Source organism: Equus przewalskii, chromosome 3 (assembly GCF_037783145.1).
Source record: "Equus przewalskii isolate Varuska chromosome 3, EquPr2, whole genome shotgun sequence".
NCBI classification, from domain to species: Eukaryota; Metazoa; Chordata; class Mammalia; order Perissodactyla; family Equidae; genus Equus; species Equus przewalskii.
This window is the reverse complement of record NC_091833.1, coordinates 37,233,951-37,251,106: the sequence shown is the minus strand read 5'-3', so window position 1 is coordinate 37,251,106 and position 17,156 is coordinate 37,233,951. Positions and strand designations below refer to the sequence as shown.

General features: G+C 44.6%; 1 protein-coding gene across 2 annotated transcripts in view; it reads left to right on the top strand.

Moving 5' to 3' along the window:
• Nucleotides 1-17,156, top strand: part of NFKB1 (nuclear factor kappa B subunit 1) — a 113,610-nt gene that overhangs the window by 87,947 nt on the left and 8,507 nt on the right. For both annotated transcript variants that reach the window (XM_070614147.1, XM_070614146.1), the window contains exons 12-19: nt 2,882-3,025; nt 4,285-4,374; nt 5,969-6,151; nt 7,331-7,472; nt 10,774-10,888; nt 15,434-15,635; nt 16,145-16,314; nt 16,649-16,751. In XM_070614147.1, the coding sequence (XP_070470248.1) occupies nt 2,882-3,025; nt 4,285-4,374; nt 5,969-6,151; nt 7,331-7,472; nt 10,774-10,888; nt 15,434-15,635; nt 16,145-16,314; nt 16,649-16,751 (1,149 nt within the window). The remainder of the gene's footprint in view (nt 1-2,881; nt 3,026-4,284; nt 4,375-5,968; nt 6,152-7,330; nt 7,473-10,773; nt 10,889-15,433; nt 15,636-16,144; nt 16,315-16,648; nt 16,752-17,156) is intronic.

Here is a 17,156-nt window from a genome sequence, read left to right as displayed (position 1 = left end):
CATTAAATATCTGAGAGTTGACTTATTGATTGACCATCCTTGCCATCCTTATCCAAAAGGCTAGTAATTTAGGGGGTGCCTTCAAATAGGACATTAGACAAAGAAAAGCATATTCCTCTCGTACAGAATCATCCAGGCCTGAACTCTGTATCCTCGGTGGCCACTGACATTGTACCTCATAAAAACTTCATGGAGAGCTGTTTGGGTCCAAGGGAGGCAGTTAAAATAATCACGAGAGGGGTGATTGGCAAGGGAAGAAGACAGTTGGAGGAGCCACTGTACAAAAGCAAAGAGAGACCATAATGCCTTTCAGTCTGAAAAGATGGCAATTAGGAAGAAACAGAATCATAATCTTTAAATTATGAAAGGTATTGTCAGGATAAATGCATGCACCTTTACTGGCAAACTAGAACCCGAAAAGGGAGAATGACGGACTTTTGAGGAGCATGCACAGCAGAGGGGGTAAAAGCCAAAAGTTTATCTACATTTGTGAACTAAACCATTATCTTAAATCATCGATTATTAAAGGGAGCAAAGATATTTTGGAGTGTTTCCCAAAGAGTGACGGCTTAATATAGTGGAAAGCTCTCTGGACTTCGGCTCTGACCTTCATTCTGCCTGACCTTAATCATCATAGCTTCAGTTTCCTCTTCCGTAAAAAGAAAACTTGTATCGAGTGGCCACTTAGGTGGTGCCTGTGGTGCCACTGTCAAAGGCAGACCCCGAGGATGAATGAACCCAGTGTGAAAATCTCCATGTTCATTCAATTCCATGGAAATTCAGACTGCAGGTTCTTTTATTAAAAAGCTTGTGGAATTTTCTGTATCAGTTTTTTCATTGAAATCTTAATGGCTGTAGGATAGCTAATATTTTTTAAATTGACTCTTAAAAATTCCCATTTTACAGTGAAATATAAGTGGTGAATGCCTCTGTTTTGTAAGTCAAAAGGAGGACATAGCAAATGCTAAATGATGTCTCTGCTAGAAAGTGTGTCAATAGATGACATTTATTTCTGACGATAAGTTGTCTGCTTCCCTCTTGTGTTTCATATTTCTAATGAACTAATATTCCATGCGAGATCAACATTTTATAGGATGAGTAATAAATATGACTGTTAGTTAGTGTTGGTATACCTGATGAGGGAGAAATTTTATAAGTCTGCCCAAAACCTTTGATAAGGAAATTGTTAAGGTTTCTCCACTTTGCGGTCACCCCTTTCTAGTGGAAACACGTTTTCTTCGAAGTTGACCCATGTTGGCTTTTTTCTTCCCAACAAGTCTGGACGTGATCAGTTTTTAAACGATTATTTTTGAGTGAGCTTTGCTACCCTACTTTCCCCTGCTCCGTCTTTCAGCTGCACTCAGATGATCACAAGATAATCAGTAAACAACAGCGCTCTCTCCAGCCCCGGGGTGACTGAAAGAACCACAGAACTAGAAATCAGTGAAGATCTTTCTGAACATAAACAGTGACCAAAACTGACATTGAAGAATGAGAAATAGGACAGTTGTTCAGTATCTGGCTGCGATTGTAAAGGAGAATGCCACATTGACTGTTTAATTTAAACAAAAAAACTTCCTTCACTCCTTCAGCCTAAAAGAGAAGGGGGAAAAAATATATGATAGGAAAGTCAGAGAAGAGAAAGAAAGGGAAACAGAAAGAAGAAATAAGAGCGCAATAATAGCCCACAAAGGCAGTGACAGAACTCAGGATGGGCAGAAGCACAGATCGTGAGAAGCAAGAGAAAAACAGACAACCCCGTGAGGAATGAGAAAGCCTAGCTGGTGCCCACGCCAGGGCCGTCCACAGTCCTGAGGGCATCTCTGCGCCGCGGTGAGGCGGTGGGCTTAGACCTCTGCCTCCCGTGTCCCCTCAGTCACCAGCAGCTGCAGAGCCCTCTTTCTGGATTTCTGGGTCCACCCATTGTTATGACCATGGTGACCACTGAGGAACAGTGCAACCACCTTGTGTCTGCACTGTCTCTGCCTCTCACTTTGACTCTTTATTCTGTCCTACACACCACTGACAGGTGAAGCTTCCTAACATACCACCGTGGACACGTTGCCCAGTTCAGAAACATTCAGTGGCTCTCCTGCCTGGAGGTTGAGTCCCTTCGGTTCACAATCTGGTGCTCTACATGGTGGCCCGAATCGCCCCGTTTCTCAAGAATTCTTCATACTAAACTTTCCCGTCAGCTGAACTGATCCGCTGCTGTTTTCATAAGCGCATGGTGCACGTTCTTTCCTTCATTAGTTTCCGTCTATACCCCTTCCCAGAACATCCTCCTTGTGCCCTCTCCTGATAGAAAGTTGATCCTGGGAAGCCTTTCCTGAATTTTCCATTCCAAAGGGACTTCTAGAAGTCCTTCCTTGAACTGTAGTGCCCTCTCTCCAAGTCTTTCACCCAACCTTAGAATTATATTGGAGGGTCTTGACAGCACAGACATGATGCCATGCTTCTCTTCATCCCCAGCACTGAGCTCACAGTAAATGCATAATAAACGTTTGCTGGCTGGTACTAGTTGTTTTGTATGATCAAGTGAAAGTGCCCAGTGTTTTTCTTACTCGTTCTCCTCAGTATCTTCATCTTTGCTGGCCACTCTGGACCCTCGCGGGCTTGAGTGACAGTGGGAACTTGAGAAACTGCTGCAGAGAGGATCTGGGTGTGGACTGTTCTGTGGTCTCCCCGAGGCTGGTCTTGGTCTTCATAGCCATTGGAATAAATATGATGCTTCTTGAAATTTTGCACCCCTTCCTCCTTGGGGGCTTTCTGTTTCCCTTTAAGATGTTTAAAAATACCATTAGAATCAATATTCTTTCTGTGGCTGGTGGTGGAACTGAATCAGTCTTTTCTCCTCTGGTTTCTCTTCCTTTAAATACAGATAAAGAGGAAGTGCAGAGGAAGCGGCAGAAGCTCATGCCCAATTTCTCGGATAGTTTCGGCGGCGGCAGTGGGGCCGGCGCTGGAGGTGGTGGCATGTTTGGCGGTGGTGGTGGAGGAGGGGGTGCTGGAAGCACAGGTCCAGGTACGAGTCGAGTCTGTTCTTTCTAAAGCTTTTCCACAGTGGAGCGGGTAGAATTTTCTTTTCCCAGATTGACCAGCTTATCTGTGGGTTGAGTGGCCGTGACATTATTGAGTATCATAGATTAAATTGATGAAAATTTCCAACAGTGTAATTTTTTTCAAAGAAACGCATGTTCATTTTACAATATGTAAATAATACCAAAAACTGTAACAAGAAAAAAGTTGCCCAAGGCCAGTTATCCAAAGAATACTTCTATTAACATTTTGATATATTCCCTCTTTGTTTTTCTTTTTTGGCATAGTTGTCTTGGTATTCTTTGAAATCATTGAAAAGACTTCATATTATACGTACTACATTGTAGAAAATTTTAAAATACGTGAAAGCCTGCCTGCTTCTCATTTTTCTGTGCATACAGGATAGTGTATGTTTATACATTTCCCAAGTACAGCTGTGGTCCCCATTATGTACAGTATTTTAATCCGTTTACTTCTGTTAGCTGTTTATTATCCTTGGTTCGTGACTGCACATAGAGTCATATGTGCTGCTTTTCCCTAATGAATTATCATAAGCATTTCCCCAAGGTAATATAAACTTTACATGAGCATAGTTTTTTAAGCATCATTTTAATGATTCATAAGATTTCATCAGGTGAGTAAACCACAGTATAATTTACTTGTTTTTACCTAAAATGCTGTCCTCAACTCCTCTGTCCACATTGCTTTTCTTTTATTCCAGATTATTTTTGTAAATTATATTCTTTGAAGTAAAATCACTGTGTCAGAGAGTGTGACATCTAATGCCTGCTGCTTCCCCAAAGTGTCACCAGTTTACGCCTCCACCAGAAGCACGTGCGAATGAACAGTGGTGGCCGTGTTTCTGTTGAGGAGTCAGTACATTTTTCTGTGTTTTGTTTGGTTCCGTTTTCCCTCCAGAGGGTATTTTACGCTCTTCTGTGTCAGCAAGTCTGAGTTTGGGCAGTGACCGCTCTCCGTTAGCCTCCCCGTTCCGTGCAGGATGAGCTTCCTGTGCGGCCGAGCCGGGCCCCGCCCCAGCTGCCAGAATGGAAACTGTGCCCGAGGGCACTTCTGTCCCCCCAGGACCCCCACGTGTGTCTTACCAGCTCTCAGCAGAAGCGTGTGTTGGGCACACCACCCTCCAACTCGAAAGCCTGTGCTCACCCACGAGGAGGAGGACCCCGAGGGGCTCCGGCCTCGTGAGAGCGGCCCCCTGAGGCCCCTTTGTTCGACTTGCCCTTTCAGGGTACGGCTTTCCGCACTATGGATTCCCTACGTATGGTGGCATTACCTTCCACCCTGGAGCTGCGAAATCCAATGCTGGGATGAAGCATGGTGAGTAAGACTTTTGTTTTGGGGGTTTTTTTAATCCTGAAGGAGGAACAAAATGATTAATGCCCAAAGTTTCTTTTTTTATCATTACTTGTCACAACATTTATCACCTTGGAAAAAAATTGATGAATGCAAATAAATTAAGAAGAGACTTTTCCAAAAAATTACTCTCTCCTATGGAGAGTATAAATTCTATTCCTGATGTCATGTTTATATTTATATATTTACTTTGTAAGTGGCCTGAACAGGGAAGAACGGAACATTAAAAAGGGATGTAAAGAGACCTGACCATTCGAACAGGAACAAGTCACCAAACTTACCTATTCTCTCTCTTTTTTCTTAAATACTACACTTTTGAAGACATTTTGAGATTTACAGGGATGGCCTTTTCCCATCCAGTGTGTCCCCTAATTAGCAGTTGTCACATGTGTCCATGTTTATGCTTCATGTCCATTCTAGCCTGCCCATGGAGTGCCTGCCTGTGTCATGTCAGGCACTTTTACAGATTTTGTTTTTGTTTTTTTTGTTTTTTTGAGGAAGATTAGCCCTGAGCTAACATCTGCCGCCAATCCTCCTCTTTTTGCTGAGGGAGACTGGCCCTGAGCTCACATCTGTGCCCATCTTCCTCTACTTTATATGTGGGATGCCTACCACAGCATGGCGTGCCAAGCGGTGTCACGTCCACACCCAGGATCTGAACTGGCAAACCCTGGGCCACAGAAGCGGAATGTGCGCAGTTAACCGCTGCACCACCGGGCCAGCCCCGCTTTCACAGGTTTTCATTGTCATCTTCATGATTGCTCTGTAAGGAGAATATTAGCATTTCCATTTTACAGGCAGAAGACACTGAGGTTCAGAAAGGTTCATTCACTCACTGAAGGGACATGTCTGTCGGAGGCAGACGCAGGAGTTGAACCAGGTCTGCCCGTGAGCCTAGGTGCATTCACAGGTCCTGTCGGAGAACACAGTGGGCCTGAACGAGCATCAGAAATGATGCACTGGACAGCTCCCGCCCTAGAGACTGCGTGGAGATCACCTCTTTACCACTTGCATGGTGAATTAGCACGAGGCAAAAAATAACCGTTCTGCTTTCAAGAACTTTGAAAATTCCACTTCCCTTCAATTCACAGAAGAGCTTTACTTCATTTTTCTCTTTTACAAATAAGCAGAATAATATGTAAGTTTTTAGAAGTGTAAAAAAAATGTTTTTTAAGATCTTAAAAGTTCTCATCACAAGAAAAAAAATTTTTTTCTAACTATGTATGATGACGGATGTTAACTAGACTTGTTGGTGATCATTTCACAATATATATAAATATCAAATCATTATACTGTACACCTGAAACTAATATTGTCTTATGAGTCAATTATATCTCAAATAAAAAAAAATGTTTTCTAGGAATGAGAGTTTAAAATAGCTGCAAAACATATTACTTACGGTATGACCATTTTAAAAGGAATTTCACATTATTGTTTTCCTTTGCCCTTTGCAGCAAACTTGCCTCCTGCCTTTCTCTCAGCTTCATTGAAACAGTGAATTATAACTTAATTAATAGATTTTCCTGACAAAAAGCTGATGTTTTTGCTTTTATCTCAGGAACCATAGACACCTCGTGTAAAAATGACCCTGAAGGTTGTGACGCAAGTGATGACAGAGAGGCTGTAAATCTCTCTGGGAAAGGAACTGAGACCACAGCACGAAAGGAGTCTGGCGGCGGGGCTGATGCCATTGCTCCAGCGCCCCCAGCGGGAGCAGAGGAAGGGCGCTCCTGCTGTCAGGGTGAGGGAGCGCACAGACAGTCACGCTGTGCTGCTGGGCGAGGGCACGGTCGCTTCTCGGTGCAGAAGCTGCTGCCAGAAGCAGGTTTACTTCCTGTTAAAGACAGTATATCAATATCTCGTTCGGTGTGCTCTTCAGAGTCCATATGCCTTTGGAAGCATGTGTCAGGTCATTTTATTCACACTGGGATTTCCGTTTTCCCATGTCATCTTTGAAAATAAAAGGAAATTCACATATGCTTTCTCTAATCATCATCTCGCAGTTTTAGGGAGTAGTAAGAGAAGCTAACCCATTTCTACCACAGATAATTGAGAACAGTTTCCGTAACTTTAACAGTCTCTGTCTCTAGATTATAGCCTAACTGTCATACTGAGGTGGAACTTTGCCTGAAAATAAGAGCTTTTCCTCTTATCCTGATGCCACCTTTGAAGGATTAGGATGAGGAGGGACCGTGCTCTTTCGTGTGTATTTTGTCCCAGTACTCATTAGCGTGTGTGTCATGGGTCTAGGTCATCCTAGGTTGTACTCGGAAGACTTTTTCTGTAAAGGGAAAGTTAGTAGATATTTAGACTTGGTGGCCACATATGGTCTCTATCGCATATTCGTTTTTTTTTTATACTCCTTTAAAAATGTACAAACCCTGCTTAGCCAAGGGGCCATGTAAATACAGACCACGCACAACATTGGGCCCGTAGGCAGCAATTTCACTTTCTGAAGGTTATTCAGGATGCGATACAAAAATACCAGTGTTCATGGAGAGTCTGTCTCTCTGTGGCAGAGACTGGTTTTTTTGACACTTTGCCTAATGAGAGAGTTGTTCAAGACTCCAATAAAGGGTTATCTCACCAAAAGATTGATTATGTATAATTATGACAAAATCCAATCAGTATTATTTGGCAACTGATTGTTCCCCTTAAAATAAGAGGCATTTGGGAACTCCTTTCCCACTAACAAGCCATAGACAGATTTTCCAAATCAGCTTCTATGTTTGTCAGTGAACCAATGTCCAGTTGTGGTTTTTCTAATGAACACAATCCAGAAGCACCAAAAAGGGCATTTTCAACTAAAATAATGTGTGTCGAGATATCAGAACACTGATGCTGATAGTTTTGGCGTCAGGCATGCCATACCTGTAGAACAGGTATAAAAAACTCAACTGATGCAGTCATTGCCTTGCAGATAACCTGTTTCTAGAGAAGGCTATGCAGCTTGCCAAGCGGCACGCCAATGCCCTTTTCGACTACGCGGTGACAGGAGATGTGAAGATGCTACTGGCTGTCCAGCGCCATCTCACTGCAGTGCAGGATGAGAATGGGGACAGGTGAGTCAGGACTTTTGCAAGCAAGTGTTGTTTTCGGGTAGGGAAGAGAGAGAAGCATTGTATGTGTGCTGGCTAGAGATAAGAAGACGTGACCATAGCTCTCGGGTCCTGTACTGGAACACTCTCTCAAGGAAAATAGCATGTCAGGAAGGTGAGTGGCGTGATTTGCTCCTCCTGCCTGTGGCTCTCACCTTTTGGAGTCCAGAATAGCCAGAATACTCATCTAAGAGTATGGCACTCTGGACAAGAACATGCACATGTGTGGGGGGAATGGTACTTTTTGAAAAGCCTTGTTTTATTTATTGCAATAAAATTTGGAATAGTATTTAATAAACAAATATTTGTTTATTGGAATAATAATATTTGCTTTATTTATTGGAATAATATAAGGATGAAATTTGGTCCTACCAAATCCCCAAAGCACTTGTTATCCCAACTGCATGTTTGTTGTGACGGAGTACTCAAGAGAAAGCCCAACAAAGGTGGCACAACGACAATAACTGAATGACTAAGAGGCACCTGTCCTTCTTTCCCCAGTACTGGTTCCTCCTCTGCCGCTCCTGCCGACGGCCGCCAGGCTGTGAGCGGATCCAGCTCTGTGGCTGCTCTACCCCACGTTGTGTGGGAGGCTAACATTCCAGACACCGTGCCTCCCAGTCCTGCTCTGACTGAGCTGCTATTTGCAAAGCCGCCTGGCTTCTTTCTAAAACAGTTCTCTTAGTCCTGTCATTGAGACTTCTAAAATGATCTCAAAAGCCTGTGAAAGTAACAAGAGACAGCAGATTCAAGTCAAGTGCCTTCTCTAAAACCTTTCTGGAATAATGTCAACAGGGAGAAATGCTTTTCTGTGGAAGAGCTCTTGAGTGCTGTGTTTTAAACCTGAACCAAATGCTTTAGGAAAGTGCCAGCCTCGGGGTTTCAGAGACCTTTGTTCTCATTCCTTGCAGCGTAACCAAGGATGTGGTATAACCACTGGCCTTGTTATACAGTATGAGAGGAACCAGTACAGGCTTCTTTGTGTAATGTCATAAACAGCAGAATGCTTTTTACAGGGTTGAATAATCCAGTTCGCATTCAATAGCATATAGCCACAAGAAAAAGCAATTAGACAGGACAGCAGCATTTCCAGTGACATTTTTAGGGACCTGCTGAGTTGATGCATCTAAGCAAGATGAGCACACAAGTTAGAAAGAGACTGCTGGTGTTTGAAAGGCTTGTGGAAAGGGGTACGAGGCACATGCGTTCAAGTGGGTGCCTTGAGGGGGCGGCACGGACAGGTTTGAAGACGCTGGCTGTACGTAGAGGGGCCAAGGAGGTGGCCTTCCCTGCCCACGCAGGAGTGTGTGCTTCGAGTCCCCTCCTGGGACCCCAAGCCAACTCATGCAGGCCGGCTCTCAGGCCTCGCCACGGCCAGCGGCCAGAGAGGTGAGACTTGGGCAGACCAAAGAGGAGTCCTCCTAAGAATGTAGACAAGGGATAGCTTTTGCCTCCTGTTTTCATGGGGCTTGCCATGTTCGGCGAATAACGTGAACCCTGTGGCTATTAGTCATCACAGAAAATACAATAAAGAAAAAAATGAAAACTTCTGGTATTGGGGAAATTCCCATGACGGTGTGAGGATTTATGGAGGAGGGAGAACGTACTTCCGCTATGAAATGCTGAGCTGCACATGGAAATTTTTAGGCAGTGTTTGAAGTACGACCTTTTTCTTGGTATTTGTGCATCATGTGTGCATCAGATGTCCTCTTCCAGCCTCACACTTCAAGAGACAATAGTGAAACCTGGAATCATTCATTTAAAAGTCTCTCTCAAGTAATGAAGTCACAGTTTAGTTTTTTAGAACCTCCTGTGCCAATGTTAATCCCAAGTGAAATACACTTGCTGTTGCTGAGAAAGTAGCCTGAGTAAAATGACACCTGCTATCTTTAAATTAGAGAAAATCCAGCCTGTGCATCAAATCCCAGCTGTCCTGCCACCGTGTGACACTTTGTGGTCTGCGTCGTAATGCCTCCCTGTTTTGGAGAACTCCCCTTAGGTGTTCCTCTACAACTCGGCAGAGCAGTGCGCATGCGGCCCTGAAGCAGGGTTGTTTAAGGGACTCAGAGGTGACTGTGGGGCACGGCAGGCAGACCTGGGCTTAAAGCCCAGCGTCACCACTCGTGAGCTCTGTGACCTGGGCTGAGTTCTCTTCTACCCGTAAGCCTCGGTTTCATCATCTGAAAAATGAGGATAATATTCCCTACTTCATAGGATTGTTGTTATGATAAATAAGATAATGTATGTTAAGTGCTTAGCATAGTCTGGTAAATAGAAGCTCTAAATAAATCGTAGCCATTTTTATTATTGTTATTGTTGAATCATTTCAAATTAATTTTTATAGTAAATTTTTTTAACAAGTAAAAAAATTTTTTCCCTAGGAGTGATGCTTGCCACCTGCCAGTATTTTCCCCCTCATTAGTGTCAGCCCCTAGGTTTGTTCTGTCATCCTTATTTTAGTGCCTAAACTGTGTGCCAGGGCTGTGGGGCTGACCCAGAGAGAAGCAGCCTCTGAGCAGATCACAGGCCAGAGAGGGAGAAAGAGGTACTGAAAACTGCCGTTGCCCAAATTCAGGGGAGACAACTTGCTCTGCTGAGGGAGTTGGGAAAGTCTTGCAAGGATGTAAGGCTTGAACTGAAATATGAAGGATGGAGAGGTATTGTCCAGGCAGAGAAGAGGAGCAAAACCGCTCCAGGCAGAGGGACTCTTAGTAGAGGAGAAATACAATGACATTGTTTCTTCAGAAGTTTGCTTCAAGAGTCTTCTCCCAATGGGTAAAAGCCTGACTGCCTTCTCCCCTCTTGGGATCTAGGAAGATCTGAAAAAGCTGCCACACGGTATTTGAGAGGAGGGTAGCAGGGCTAGGGACGGTGACTACGTTTTTCTGAACAGATCCTACTTCAGGCTTTTTACGTGGCTCACCTGCATGTCAGGGAGAAGCTAGCGGAGCACGTGCCCTGCAACCATAGCCCAGAGGCCCAGGTGGGGTTCGAATGTAGGTGTCTCTGCCTCAAAGCCCAGGTGGCTTTACACCACAAGGGGTCAAACCTCAGTGTCCCCAGAGACCAGGCGGGCACTGCAGCCTTGGCTAGGCAGTAGAGCCTCCCCACGTCAGATTCAAGACATTTTATAGATTCAAAACGTTTGGGGGCCAAAGAAAACTAGATATGAGAACCAGATTCAGTCTGCAAGTATAGCCATATCTTGGGAGTCTTTTTTTCATTAACATTTTAGTTGACTATTGCTGCCATATTTTCATTCCAGTGTCTTACACTTAGCGATCATCCACCTTCACGCCCAGCTTGTGAGGGATCTGCTAGAAGTCACGTCTGGTTTGGTTTCTGATGACATTATCAACATGAGAAATGACCTCTACCAGGTAAGCGGGAACATTAAGGAGACGACTGAAGACAGATCCCTCGCTTGTATGTGCATGTGTGTATTGTGTTATTTCCAATAATGTTACCAGTAGCAAAAATACAACAGAACATCTTTGTAGATAATATCCTGAATGTTCTTGTATGAGTCAGAATCCCTGATCTGTGGGTATAATAGCAATCCCCCACAATGCAACTCAGCATCCTGCGGGGAAGGCAAACTTTAAACTTTAGAAATCTGTCAGAGTTGATCCACTTTAGAGGGAGAACCTAGAGTAAATGCATCACATCTGTCAAGAAAAATAGAATTGAAAAATAAAATTGTTTGAAAAGCCAATAATTTACAAGAATCTTGAAGTCTGCTGAAACATTTTGACAACATCTAGATTAAATGTATATCAAACAAAGGGTACTAAAATCAGAATACTAAAAGGTTAAAAAGTTGCTTGAGGAGGAAAAAGTTCTTACAGAAACAGAAAGACAGCTCCAAGTGAGGAAAACAGGGAACACCAAAGAGTTTTGCCCAGATCAGCTTTAAATAGAAATTAGGTGGCTCGCAAGCAACGTGAGGAGCTCTGTTGCACCGACCTTCAGGCACTGCAGCGAGAGGCGTTAGCTGGGGACTCGTGGGGCTGCCTGCTGGGCGCATGCAGATCGCAGGTGAGGAAAGGAGATGGAGACTGCTGGATACTGGGTGTGGGGAGCCAGGAGGCCTGGGCCAGCCTCCCTGGGCTAAGGGCCTCCCTAGGAGGAGGCTGGTAGGGTTCCGCCATCCAGGGCTGGGAGCCCCGCCCCCCCAGGCACTTTCCCCTCCTGCTGCCTTTCCCTGCCCCGCTAGTCTTTGTACCAATCTCCTGGTCTCGCCCCCTTCTCAGCTTTGCTGTTTTCTCCTTCCCTTCACTCAGCCCACAGTGACCTCCCAGTCCTCCTTGGCCTAAATGCTAACAATTGAATCGGATGCCCAGTTCAAGCACACCTCTCACTCGAAGAATATGGGCCACAGTCTTGTATAATTATTTGTACAGTAAAGGTGCCTGCTTCAGGCTCAATTTTTAAAGCAGGTGAAGCGAATCATGTTTATTTCCTCAAAGCAAAAGCACTACAACGTTTACACGTAGCTCTCAATAGACTTTTGTCTGTGAATACTTGTTTCCTAATAAGGGGAAATAACAATTTCCCATTGGAGTTGGGCTGTAGGCTTCTTCTCTGGCCATAATGCTTAATGTCAAAGGAAAGATGAAGTCGGGGTTCTTCACTGACTCATAAATAAAATAACTGGGATGAGGCCTGATTTTAGACACACGTGTGAAGGATATCTTCTTCAGATTTTCATGCCACTTTGGGGGTTGTTGGTCTTTGGAAAGTCATTTGGTCCATAAAGCTTGACTCTCTGGCTCCTTTTCACCATCACAAGTGTACAAATAAAACCAGGAACGGAGGTCATCGCCTCTCCGTCCTCCTTTTAGACTACTCGACTTCACAGCCTGTAGGCTAGATTCAGGCAGTGACTTGTTTTTCTGTTTATGAATAGGACCTGCAAAGGACGTGGCACGACAGGATTAGTCGTTGTGATTTATGATGTGCTAAACTCCTGCTGGATCATTTGGTTACACACATAGAGACTCTCCAGTGTGCTAGAGACCAAACCCTGAAACCAGCACTTTTGACACTTGCGCATCTTCTGATGTGGGGACTCTCAGGAGAATCCGGGTCTATTTTCCCCCTCCTTTCCACTACCCTCATTAATGGGCAAGGATTCTGGGTCGCCTGGTGTGCCTTCAAGGCCTCCAGCACACACCCAGTGGCAACTCTGATTTGAGAACTAGAAAAGGCTAAGATGTGGACTCCCGTCTATCTATTGTAAAGGTTCTCTGTTAACTATCCTTGATGGGAAGCCACACAGTTCTCTAAGTAATTTCACTTATTTGGCAATTGTCTTAAACATTCTCCCAAAATACCTTTCACTAGTCTTAGTACCTTTCTGTGGACATCTGTTACGATTAAATCTCTCTCCCCACCCACCCTCTAGAGACACCTTCAAAATAATCCAAGTGCATAGAGTTAGAACTTTTCTCAATTTCAGACACGGATTCCCCTTAAACCCTATTTTCCTCTCCATCCCCTTCCCCCCAACACCAACAACCACTGGTGTGTTTGATATGGATTGTTTCATTTGCATATGTTCCTATAAAACACTAGTGGGTTTTTTGTGCATATGTTTTTTCTTTTATGCTTTTAATTATTATAAATATAATATATATTCATAGTTTTTTATATGGTTCCTGAAGATATACATTGGAGAATCGAAGTTGCCCTCCCTGGCAGCATACAGGTCTTCCCAGCCCCACTCCCAAATGTAACTACTGTGTTTGCAAGTGTTTCCCAGGAATTGGCTACATAAACGTATACACTTTAAATAGATATTTTAGTATACTCCACACACAATCCACATTATATTATATGTACATTGTATATATAATTACATGTATCTAATTGCTCTGCATTAACCTTTAATTTTTAATTTGATGTAATTATAGATTCATAGGTGGTTGCAAAAAAATGTACCACGAAGCCCAATGTACGCTTCACCCAGCTTCCCCCAATGGCAGTATCTTGTATAACTACAGTACAGTATCAAAACCAGGACATTTGACATTGATACATCCACAGACCTTATTCAGGTCACACCAGTTGTAATGCACTCATTTGTATGTGTCCATACAGTTCTTCTTACATGTATTTTAAAATACTTAAGTGGCTTTGTGCTACATCACTATATTTCTGCCTTTGCTATTTATGGGATTTATCCATGCATCTGTGTATCCAGCTAGTTCGTTGTTTCTACTCCTGCAGAGAATCCCATAGTATACATCTTCCACCTGTAATGTACCTGTTCCCCAGCAGTGGCCACTTAACCAACTTCTTGCTTCCACCTCTATGGACAATACTACAGTGAATGTCCGCACTCATGTCCCTTTGTGGATTTGTGTCACTCAGATATATATGCTGGGGCTTTTGTATTTGTATTTGTATACTTGGCTCTGCAGAATGTCTGCATAAGTCCACGTGCCAACAGGCATAGCATAAGGATTCCTGGATGCCCAGATTGTGTCATTGTTTAAGATATAATCCTGGGGTTTAAGATCTAAGCCTGAAATATCATAGAAAACCTTTGGTGGGACCTTGGGAGAAAACTTTTAATAAAAAAACTCTCATTCATGGTAAGTGAATTTCTATGATGTGAAAAAAATTACATTAAAACTACAGATAATTCCTATCTCTGCATGGTATAACACCTTATAATCTCAGATCTTCTTATTTGCAATCTCATTCTCTTTCTCATCTCCCTAAATCGCATTTCTGATTAATAAACAAAGCTTTTATTTACTTATTTATTTTTTGAGAAGAAGGCTCTGGGCTACAATATCCAGAGTTTTGAGGACATCGTTCCATTTCAAGCTAGGGTATAGTCCTAAAAGATGAAAAAACTGAGGGAGAGTGTAAATTTGGCTAAAAATCCCGTCTGGTTTCTGCCACAGTAAATAATCCCTGTTGCTGAGGTTGAGCGGCCCGAGCAGCTTGGCTCCAGCTCGCGTGTGCTGCTGCTGCCCTGCTTCAGCCAGGATGTTGGTGGCTCCCCTGCTGCCCTGCTCCAGCCAGTCCCTGCTTCCTGAGAGGGAAAGTTTAGGCAAATTGTCACTAGACAGGCTGGATTTCACAGGCGCCTGTGAAATAGGCTGATTTGTATCAAATGTATTGCTTTTCTCTGTCTGCGACCTCAGTTCTTTGAAAGATGCTTTCGTGATTGTGTTTGTCTTACTCGTTTTGAAACAGGCAGTTTTCAAAACATCTCATTTGCACTCACCGAGGTCCTGCTTTGTGGGCAGGGTCATCCAGTAGACTGTCCACATGCCTGTTGGTGTCAACAGCTCAGCTCGTCTGTTCAAGGAGCCCTCTCAGTGAGGTCCTCCCATTGTCCTGCTCATGGCGTCCAGGACCCTTTGACACCCTTTGTGAAATGGAGGTGGGAGAGTTCTACCGATCAGTCTCATGGAGCCAGTCCATGGAACAATATGTTTTAATTTAGCAAATTTATTTTCCATGTCAGTATAGAAAGACAGCACCTTTGTTAACTGCCTTCTATTGGGTAGTTCATTTAAACTTCTCCAGTAAAACCATTGCCTTGATTTGATTTGTTAACATATGGAATTATCAGCTGAAGAGAGAGTCCTACTAGAAATTCAAGAAAACTAAATTTACTAATAGCTGAGTTACATATCAATCAGTGGACTCCAATGAGAAACAAGAAAGCTATTAAGAATTGTAAATATAATAATTGAATGACTGAATGTTAGTCCAGCATACATACTTCATTAGCACACAGCATGGAACAGGGGGTAACTAATTTGCAAAGGTGAGGAGTTACTCTGGGAATGGGTAATGGCCCCGCAGTGTGACTTCACCTCTGCAGTGGCAGCTAATAAGCCGCTGGGTTACAAGTGTTTGCCACTGACCAGTGTATCTCCTGCCCCTTCTGCGCCCCCCAGACGCCCTTGCATTTGGCAGTGATCACCAAGCAGGAGGCTGTGGTGGAGGACTTGCTGCGGGCCGGGGCCGACCTGAGCCTTCTGGACCGCTTCGGTAACTCTGCTTTGCACCTAGCTGCCAAAGAAGGACATGATAAAATTCTCGGTATTTTACTCAAGCACAAAAAGGCAGCACTACTTATCAACCACCCCAATGCGGACGGTAAGAGACCATCGCACATCATAGTAGAACCTTCTCTATCTGCTTTCTAAACAATTGATAGGTATTTGATAAATGTGTGCTATTTGATTTGCACTCAGAGGTGCTTTCCTTAGTCACCTAGAGTTCATCATCTGTTGTGGAAATGTCTGTTGCTCACCATACCTAATTCCTTTAAAGATGACTTGGAATAGTTAGGAGGAGGAGAAAGCAGAGGCCAGAGCAGACACTGGTCTTGAGGTGTGGAAAGCATCGCTCACTCGGAGAATGTTTATTTGCTCTCAGCGTCTCCTGAGAATGTAAAAGGGAACTGCAGCTTTACCTGCAGAGGGTAGGCTTGCAGCACCCGTAAAGACTGTCTGGAGTAGAGACTCAGCGCTGGAGGCCCGAAACCGGCAGCAGACCCTGCGCTGCTCCGGTTGTGCCATTTCCTTAGGCTTCACCGAAGGGCATCTTGTGAGCAGCCTTCCTCCCGCCCCCTCCCCGTGACTGTCCCTGTGCTTGGGCTGCAGGTCTGAATGCCATTCACATAGCCATGATGAGCAACAGCATGCCGTGTCTGCGGCTGCTGGTGACTGCCGGGGCGGACGTCAACGCCCAGGAGCGGAAGTCGGGGCGCACGGCGCTGCACCTGGCTGTGGAGCGGGACAACATCTCCCTGGCCGGCTGCCTGCTCCTGGAGGTGAGGGATGCACGGATCTGCCTTTGCTTTAAATTCCCAAGGAGGATTTAGGAAAAACCGTTCAGAGCACGATGGTAGGAATGCTATCCAGCTTTTCTCCTTACATTCAGCTCTGCTTATTTACTCTCTTCGCGAGGCTTCCGAGGCGCCGCTTCCGGCATTCCTGTCACCACTTGCCCAGCCTCTCACCTGGGGAGCTCTTCAGTGGCAGGGCCTGCCCCAGACAGAAGCTGGGCGAGTAGGATGGCCCAAGGGGCTGTGCAGACAGGGGAGGTGGCGACTGAAGGGCTGGAGAACCTTTGACTGACCCTCGTCTGTGTGGGCTGGGTTTTAGGGTGAAGCCCATGTTGACAGTACCACCTACGATGGAACTACACCCCTGCACATAGCGGCCGGGAGAGGGTCTACCCGGCTGGCCGCTCTCCTCAAAGCAGCAGGTAAGGCGGCCTGGCAGTGAGGGATGGAAACTGTCATCGGGAACCAGACCCAACTCGGCAGAGCAGCTGTGTGGCCTTCGTCCGTCACAGACGCGCTGCTGGCGGGCAAGAGTGAGGAAGAGATCTGTGGCCCTCAACTGAACTGCTGTGAAGCCGCTCCTCCCACCAGGGATCCTGGGCTTCATCCTGATAGGCGTGTTAGCTTTTACTCCCTCATTCACCTGTTTGTCTTGGGTTTTGCTTGTTTCAGTCAACTCCTATGACAAGAGATCTTCTTAAAGTTGAGTTTAATTTCTTACAGAAGTCTGAGCAGTGCCAGCCTCAGATCATGTCAGAAGTTCCCAGAGGAAAAAATTTATTGATGTAAAAAATAATTTTAAAACTTCCTTTGCAAGAAAGTTTTCT